This window comes from Seriola lalandi, unplaced genomic scaffold (genome assembly GCF_002814215.2).
Source record: "Seriola lalandi dorsalis isolate HSWRI2012SDOR001 ecotype SW California unplaced genomic scaffold, Sedor1 jcf7180002054314, whole genome shotgun sequence".
Taxonomy (NCBI): Eukaryota; Metazoa; Chordata; class Actinopteri; order Carangiformes; family Carangidae; genus Seriola; species Seriola lalandi.
The window spans coordinates 1,078,337-1,088,053 of NW_019524867.1; the positions used below are offsets into that span (position 1 = coordinate 1,078,337).

A 9,717-nucleotide genomic window follows, 5' to 3' on the forward strand; every position below is an offset into this window, starting at 1 on the left:
AGAAAATAATGTGAATTGGAAAGGATTGGGCAATATGGTTAAAATTTTTAGTTGAAATAATAGAAAATACGTTTATTTTCTGATATCTTTAAATGTCAGATATTGTTGTGTTTTGCATTACATGACAGTAAATTCTTCATGTGTAGAACAAAAACTTAAGTAACTTATTTTCTTAGTTTTTTTTTTTTTTTAGGCCTGCAACTAATGATTCTTTTTATTATCATTTAATCTGACAATTATTTTCTTGATTAACTGATTAGTTAATTGGTTTAAAAAAAAAAAAAGTGTCAAAAAGATTGTGAAAAAATGAAATTTCATCAAAAATCAAGAAAGTTTCTCATTTCAGAAGCCGTGTAGAAAGAATTTTGGTATTTCCTTCTTAGGAAATTACTCAAAATGATGAACTCATTAACAGAATCATTGCAATTTAATTATTAATCAATTAATCATTGCTGAAAATCACTATAATAATATTTAATTATCACCTAGTCCATGTTGGACTGATATCCAGATGAAATATTTATACATATTTGCTGCTTGATGTAATAACATCCATTATAAACTGGCTGCTCATTAAAAATCAATAGGAGTTTTGTTTGGAGCATTTTTATTTATTTATATATTTATTTACAGCCTGAGAAGCTTTAGGTTTCCCAGTAGAAAGTGGAGGGCCACTCTTTCATGTGATAAGCAGACAGCTGGATGTCACATACAACAATGTTCAGTGGCATCATATAGAAACATACAGAGCAACAGTTTCTTTCATGTCAGTAGGAGGAGAAAGTTGCTTTGACTCGTATGGTTTCCTCTTTTTAAACCGAAGCCTTAATACCACCAACATGTCGTATGTGGCGTAACCATACCCCCCACTCGCACATACACACACGACTCAACTGGGGCCTTTTCACTGGACAAAAGCAGAACACATCCGTTTGTGTGGGGAGAGTGTATGAGAATAGGAAGGGTGGAAGAGGCTCTTGGTGGCTGCACCTGTCCTATTTTATGAGGCTCTAATAAGCAGATAACAGGATGGAAAGAAGAATGTCCACTGAGGGAGATACAGACTCCACCTTCTCCTTATTTGACAGAAATTAATTAGATCCTCCTTTGAGATCACGGCTTTGCACTGGGCACCGTTTAGGCCTTTGAATATTGAGTCATTAAAGTGCTGTTAAATTGTTTTGTTTAACTCTAATAATCTGTAAAGATGGTTTTCTGTTGCTTTGCCCCTTCACTCATCTCAGCAGCTTTCTTCTTCCTGCATGAGTCTGAATGGATGCATCATCCCTGTTTTAACAAGCTATGACCCTGTGCACAGTGTCCCATGGCATGTTGCTGCCACCCTGTCCCACCCGTCCTCCCAGGTGGCTGCGCGGTGTGTGTGTCAGTGAGTAGCAGCATTGGTGCCCACGCCTGCGCACTGGAAGAGAAAGTCCTCCTTTGCTATCCATGGTGTGGTGAGTAATTCAGCCATAATCCGCCTTTCTCCTCTCCCCTCTTCTTTCCCCTCTCCTCTCCCCCTCTCCTGTGGTTCCATTCATATTCTAATCACAGCTTTCCCTTCTCCAGCTCTCAGGCACTCCATCAGAGCCCTCCCAGCCTCGGGCTTTGCACTTTTACTTCCCCCCCTTTGTGACCGTTCCCTCTTCTCAGAGGCACACCAAAAATAAGGTTGCCACAGCAAAAGAGTGAGCAAAAAGAGGTGAGAACTCCATCAAAAAAATTACACTTATGCAGTTTTAGGATGTTTGGATGCGTGTCTGAGCAAATGACATGTCGTCTCAGTGAAAAAGTTATCGTGAAGATGGTTTAATGGTGGAATGAGGTGATAAACAGATGAAATGTGGCAACAAGTGTCTGTGAGATGTGAAATGGGAGCTAAAATCAGGAGGAAAGTCAGGAGCGGCAGTTGTGTAGGGATGTATGTTTATTTGGAGCTCAGGGGTGTATAAAAACGTATTAAATGCCATAATGGAAGACGGAGAGGCCACAGTGTTAGGACTGCGTAGATCTAAGCCTCTTTTTTTTTTTGGTTGGGAGGGAGCTTTTCTTATTCAAAACAGCCCCACAAAAGACTTCCAGTGAGCCTTGCCACATCCCCATCTGACTTGGGGCCATTCATCAGCCTTCCAAGCCTATCAATGACATGTCCCCATCAGGGCTCCTATAAAATCAGCCCCTTTCCCATGAAACATCAGCAAACATTTTGACGGGTCTGGCTTTCCCCCCGCTGGATTTCTGGAGTCTCTACCCCCCTTTCCTCCCTTATTCCCACCTCCCCCCTCTCCTCCGCCAACACCACCCCTCTCTGGGCGAACCTCAGATCCTCAACATCTCCTGTGACGGGCAGTGGTCACGGAAACACTGAGCAAGACAAGGGGAGAGCGGCCGAGCAGGGGGAAACGTGCACTAAGCCATTTTCTTGGAGGAGCCAGTATTGTTGATGGGAAGAGGATGCATTGCGGGCTGCTGGAGGAGCCTGATATGGATTCCACAGGTCAGTCCTGTTAAACTCTGCTTGTCTGGATGTGTTTAGAAAATCAGCTTCTGTTCAGAAACGTCGTGTGAGTTTCTGCTGCTTCACTTCTGGAAGTCTCAAACTTTCTCCGTAGTTATTCAGAGGAAGTGTCTGGATGCCCAGCTGTTGATTTGAACCCGTTTCTGATTCCTTTTTTTAAATTTTTTTTTGTATAATTGTGAGTGATTTTTGTCACACACATTTATGGCAGGTGCTGTTATGTCGCACAACACACTTGTTCATTGATTTAAGAAAAGTCACAGTAAGCAAGGAATAGTCCTGAAATCTGCAACATTGACTTTTCAAGTGGTTTCTTGCTGTTTTTTCAGTCTTTTCACTTTAATTGATTTTAAAAATTGTCATGATCATTTGTAGTGGAGGAATAAAAACAAGTGCAGATCATGGTGCACTTTAAAGTATCATGCACCTGCTCTGTTCGGTGTATTTCTCTGTTTTTTGAGTGCAAAACGGGAAAACTAAAGCATTTATCCATGTTCAAACTGAATTTTACTGCAAATTCATCAGTAAAATATTTGTGTATCTTATCTAATTGAGTACTTTATTTAACTTTCAGGAATATTAATGATTAATAACCAATCTGATTAGAGGATTGACAGAAACAAATTATGCAGTGCGTTGTCTTATCTGTTGAGAAGTGGCGCTATTTGTTAAAATTTAAAAAATGCTGGGTTAATGAATTATCATTTAGCCTTGGACAGAAAAAAAAGCACATTTGTAGTATGCTGGTGCAGTGTAGAGTAGTTAGGTCCTGAATGTGTGGTAATAAATGAGTGAACATCCGTTTCACTTGTTGATCAAACTTAATCCAATTATTTAGATCCTCAACTTATCTGTTCCTGTGGCAAATGAAGCTCGAGATCTGAGCCTCTGTGGAGAATTAGCTTCGCTTCAGTGGATTCACTTTTTCATTTCCAGGGTTTGTTTTTCTTCTTTTTTTTTTCTTTCTTTTTTTTTAGGTATAGAAAAGCAAATACTGTCAGTAAATGATGAGAGATGTCAGTGACAGCAGTGGTGTTTATTCAAAGTTAATATGCAAATGTTCAAGATATTTTTTTTAATTGTGTAACAGGCAATATGATATGCATGATAGCCTCAATACTATTAATCAGCAGTAATATAAAGGCTGTCAAACAGACAATTAACAGTGAGCTTCTAATGATTACAATAATAATTAATTTAACATAAAAAGAAAAATCATCTTCCACGTCTGCGTTTGGACGTCTGTGATGATGATGGGACTCTAACTGCAGACCGAGCTTTTTTCTATCAGCACGTGCCGAAAATCTCGATGTAGATCCTCATCGAGTGCAAACTTCTAAAACTTTTCAGTATCTGTGACCTCCTCTGAATCCCCCCGTGGGCTGCACCAACAGGTCGTCGTGCCAACAGTCTGTCCTAGCAACAGCTGCTATGGTGACTGTTGTCAGTTCACTTACAGAAAAAAAAAAAGAGATTTGCACAATTTCAAGAAATATTACGTTTAGAGTTTTTAATGTGTTGAACAGGGTTTAGTTTAGCATGTTTACCTTTGTGCTGTATGTACTGCGTAAACGTCTGAGGCAGTTTTGCTGCTCATTTCCATTTTAGGTTACATAATAGTTTTTATTCACCATTTTAATGGAAAATATTCTACTTTTTATTCCATCTCTCTGTTTCGACAGTCACTGGCTGATAAAGAAGTTATAGCTTAGTATCATAGAAAAATAAAATTCAGAAAATGCTTTGATGCATTCAAACAACACAATTTCCTTCTTAATTACTTTTATCAAATACTGAATACTTTTTAGGAAACAAATAAAAGAATTTTAAATGGATTTCCACTCAGTCAGGCAGTTTCTACATGAAAGCTTTGGTGTTTTGCTGCAGCCCGGTCACAGAAAGCACACCAGTCGAGCTATTTCTAAGTAGAAATTAAAACAGCACAATGGCCTCTATTCCACCAGACTGCTTCAGTAATGTGCACAGGCCCTTTTAAGCAAGTGTGTACGCTCGTAGTCTCCTGGGAACAATGCTGGATTCCTGCCGTCTTGGTGAAAACATCTTAAATAGAGCCATGGCTGCTGCGCTGTCCATACAATCGATTGTTGTCAGCTCACCCTGTCACACAAGTGACATTTATAGTGTCCTGTATAGGCAGTGATTTGCTCTGTTTATGTAAATAAGGCTTTGGTGTTCACTTCAGTAAGTGAGTTTTTAAATTGATAGTTTCAGCTTCAGTGGAAATCAAAAAACAAAAAAATACTGGAAAACTGCTTTAAGTGATCTTTTACTCAAATGACAAAGAACGTGTCCACTGTTAAATTCTTAAAATCATATTCTTACCAAATTCATAATTTCATTCACTTCTGTCTAAATAAAAACCGTAAAATTGCTTTTTCTGCGTGGTACTCAGAGGTGATCTGTGGTCCTTTATGTCTTTCTTAGAGAGTTGGATTGAAAGATGCCTCAACGAGAGCGAGAGCAAGCGATACTCCAGTCACACGTCTCTGGGGAACATGTCCAACGATGAACGTAAGCAGGACAAACGCTGTCACACTAAAAATACCGACTTCATTGAGGAATCTTGTAAAATACTGTTGTGTGTTTCCCAGAGCTCACTTGTTAATCTTATAGTCAAGTGTTTAGTACAGTAAACGTCATGTAACCATGTTTGCTCAGCAACAATAACACTTGTGTCGGTTATATGTAAAATCCTTAATGTGTTGTATGTTACAGATGAAGAAAAAGAAAATAACAGAGCCTCTAAACCACATTCAACACCAGCTACTCTGGAATGGTAAGTTATTAAGAACAAATCTGAATGTTTTTTGCCTTCACTCATCTGTAAAAATTTATTAGATAAAAGTGAGAAAATGTAAAAAAAAAACAAAACACAATTTTATGTCAAACAGCAGGAATGAAAAGCAAATATAGTGAATTAATGTAAAAACAATGTAGTCAATCTTCAAACCAGGCTTTTTAATAAACCATTATTTTACAACATAACAAACAAAATGCTAAAGTTTACAATGAGCCCATTTTATTTTGCTTTTGATAAAATGTTACACACATAACAGGATGTTATATATCAATGTTGCATTAATTTCAATAGTTTTACATGACACACATAGATGACACCATGAACCAGTCTCTTTACACACTGGTTTCTGATCTTATGTCGGTAAAGGTAAGATTTATATCGTGCCACTGCACCACAAACACAGATGAAAATGATGTCCTGCTTTTAAAATATATATATCTATATATATATATATATAGATATATATATTTAAATTTTATATGTGTGATGTATTGGACACATTTTGTATTTTAAGTAATAACAGGAAATTTAGAGAAACTTTTGTTTTTCAAACCCGAATTTTGCATCTGATCATTAAAATGTGATCAGATAAGATTTTATGTTTTATTTCACATCCTCTGCATGTATAAAATACAAACCCCACACACACTTGAAGTCTATATGTGCCTGCCTGTTGCAGAGCCCCATGGCAAATGACACCCTACTGAATAGTATTCAAAACACACATGAGCTTAAATGAATATTAATACAGATTTAAGCTGCACTGTGGGAGGCTGAAACTCAGCATGAAGAACATGAGTGGAATCAATGTACCTGTTATTATATATTCTTTTTAAAGAGAGACATTGTAGTCATAAATGTTATTGCAACTGGCCCCTGTAATAATTGTAATACTTTAATTTTAGAAGGATGTTGCGTTAAAGTTAAATGATATCTCTATTTTTACAAACTTAATGTTTTTGAGTTTTTGATTGATTCATTTGGTTTTCATTAAACCAGAAAGAATACACAATTGTATCTGATTGAGAAAACTCAGTAGATTGAGGTTTATAGTTACACCAGAATGATAAAGAATACCCATTAGTAAATTAACCAGTTTTAAAAATACAATTCTTGTTTGGCTGTAATTCAGAGGACAGTTCACAGCTTTGAGGCGACTCTTACAGTAGCCATATACAGTATATTCCATAGGAATAAAGGGTTATTTAAGTGTTATCTAAAGTATATTTAGGAATTTGAAATAAGGTAACAAAAGCTTGGAAAGGTATAGAATGCATTTTTATCAACATTATAAGTGAATGTGTAGCTGGTTGACTTCATGAAGGCCATGACTGAATTTACTGATCAATCTGTTACTCCTTTAAACACTCCCATTCTGTCCTTCAGAGAAGTAACTTAGTTTCCATTGTTGAATGTTGAAGGGGCTACTGGTGTATATAGAGGATGGGCATTAAATTTATTAGAAATAACAGAGACATTGCTCCTCCTACATTAAAAAATATTAGATTATTAGAAAAGGGGTTGTTCCAAACATATCAAAAAATGCAGTTAATATGCTTATTTTTCAAATCTGGTTGCCACATTATAGACATTGATAACCGCAGAACGGTTAGCACTATTTTTTGCCATGTAACGTCTTCCTCACTGTGTTCTCTGCTGTTTGGATTCATTTTAAAAAAGTGCAAATTTTTTCTTAATTTATAAAAAATATCTTTCAATATCTTTAAATAACATATATCCTACAAAATCTATCACCTAAATATCAAGGTGTGCACAAAAATAGGTAAAATCATTCTCAAATAAAAAATATGTGTAGTTAATATGACCTCAGAGGTCAGTGGTACTGATGTGTCCCACAAGGCTCAATTTTGGGTCCGTTTTTATTTTGTTAATTGACCTTTTGTTGTCACTTGTAAGTTGTACACAGATAATGTGATTAATAGCTAGACCAACAAGTGTTTATATTAGCAAACTGTAATGCACATTCAGATGTTTCATTGACAGTAAAGAGGCTTTTAAGCTTCATTGAATGATTTCTTTTGTTGGACCGTGAGGGGGCAGAAGTACTGCAACACAACCCTATAGTATCACAGCACTGATATAATAATAGATTATCAAGTGCTTATAATTATAATATCTATTTTATAGCAAACAAAGAGTAAAACAATTAAACAAGATGAAATAATTTAAAACCATTACAACAAATGCCAAACTTATGGATATCCAGTTTTTCACTGGTTCCAAGCTTTATCAGAACATATAGTTGTGTATCATCCACGTAATGATGAAGATCTATATTATGTCTACGCATACTGCATACCGTCCACAAAATAAAAGGGAACCCAGAATAGACCCCTGGGGGACCCCAAGAAAGAGAGGAGCACGAGAGGAGGCATCTCCAAGCATAACAAAGGAGGCCCTGACAGATAAGATGAACCAATTCAGAGACACATCACTGATGCCAGCAAAGTTTTCCAGACAGCTGATTGTGACTAATGTCTTAGGGAATCTGCCGATAACAGACACAACAAAATGCAATTTAGTGACACTGAAAACTAAAGAAAGCAAAAGTTCTGTTACGGCTCTTATTGGAATCTACAGTACTAGAAACCCTTTCATATATGAGTGATTTTAATCAATTTTAATATCCAAAATATAGTTTAATGGAGATTTAACTAGTGTAATTATTTCAATTCAAATCATGGCAAGTATGATGTGCATCAGAAAAAATATACAGAGGCTTGTACAGAGTTGTAAATCAGCTTTTTTTTTTTTTTTTTTTTTTTTTTTTTTTTTCCCACACACGTTTCTTAGCATGCTTGACACTGTCATGTAGGATGACACTAAAACCAACACAGCCCTCCTTATATGCAGGAAATGAAACAGATACAAATCCAAACATACACACATGATTACTGTAAAGTGTATAATGAAATATGTTGGGAAATTTTACAAAAATGCAGATATGCCTAGAATTTATCAGAATTTGTTCGCTACATCTGTTAGCGAGAAAAGGTCGCTTACTATTATCAGGAAAATTAGCTTTTGAATGGTCTGTTACGCCTGTATTCCCACAGGAGCAGTTGTTGTAATGTAATTACGAGAATGTATTGATATGTGCTGCTGACTGCTGTGTGTTACTGAATGAGACAGCTTGCTGTTTGGGGCTAACTGTAGTGTTCAATGTCTGCGTAGACGCTTTAATACTCTGTGTGACGTGATGTGATGATGTGATGTTCTGTGAATGTGCAGCCTTGATTCTGCTTTAATGTGCATGAAGCTGCTGTTTTTTAATATTATTCAGTTTTGTGTTTGTGATTGTGGTTCTGCACGTTTGTGTGTTACATTTTATATTTTTCTAAACCACTTACCTTTGATGAAAATTATCCCTAAATCTGGTACATATACATTCTGTTTGATAATGTCCCCTCGTAATTAGATAAAATCCAAAAGTTTACATTGTATAATTTCATCACATCATTTTATTTAATTGCACTGCACCTTCTGCTGATATTTACACAGTAAATTCCCTCACCATTTTTATTGGTTGGTATTCTATGTATCTTTCAATTCATCTCATTTATATTAATGCTGTATTAACATGTACTTTATTTTTTGGATACTGATGAATCTCATTGTCATTCACAGGCTAGAGGAGAATTATGAGATAGCCGAAGGTGTGTGTATCCCCCGAAGTGCCCTCTACATGCATTACCTAGACTTCAGTGAGAAGCATGACACACAGCCTGTGAACGCAGCCAGCTTTGGAAAGGTAAGATTCAAAACTTCAGCGGAGATGACGGTTCAACGGTCTGATAACTCGTCATTCCCGCCTGCATCCAGTTTAACTCACAACCATCTTGAAATGTCTTCAAACTACATGAAAGTCATTAACTCGCTAACTCGGAAAAATATTTTTTATATTAATGATTGTGAGGTGCAGTTGATCGGTTCCTTAAAAGCAAAGTGACACCCCAAGATCAATGGTGAAGATTTTTCTCAGCTTTTCAGGGTTTGATGTACATTTATGGATGCACTGCAAGTTTCAAGTAAACAAAATGTCTCAGCAGAAGAGGATACAAAACAACAGTCGGATGTGATAGCCCCTATGAAAGCAATAATCTCATCCACTCCATCAGCCATAAGCATTAGTCTGACCATTTCATGCCTGGGTTGGTTTTGTGCTGCAGTTCTGGCCGCTGTGTTGAAGTAATATCGACTGCAGCTCAGTGTGAAGCAAAGCTCTGCGGCCGCTCACTGAACACATAATCTAGAGCCAAAGGAGATGTGCTTTCGTCTGTTCCCACAACCCCAAGAAGTTCCTCAGCCTTCCTACCCCCAGCCATCCCCTGTACCCTGGACTCAGGCCCCAACCCCC

General features: G+C 36.9%; 1 protein-coding gene across 2 annotated transcripts in view; it reads left to right on the plus strand.

Annotated features, from left to right (window-relative positions):
• Positions 1-1,759: 1,759 nt before the first annotated feature.
• The window catches only part of rfx4 (regulatory factor X, 4), a 19,924-nt gene continuing 11,966 nt past the window's right edge, over positions 1,760-9,717 (plus strand). For both annotated transcript variants that reach the window (XM_023406718.2, XM_023406719.2), the window contains exons 1-4: positions 1,760-2,497; positions 4,964-5,050; positions 5,255-5,315; positions 8,988-9,111. In XM_023406718.2, the coding sequence (XP_023262486.1) occupies positions 2,455-2,497; positions 4,964-5,050; positions 5,255-5,315; positions 8,988-9,111 (315 nt within the window). In that variant the 5' untranslated portion in view covers positions 1,760-2,454. The remainder of the gene's footprint in view (positions 2,498-4,963; positions 5,051-5,254; positions 5,316-8,987; positions 9,112-9,717) is intronic.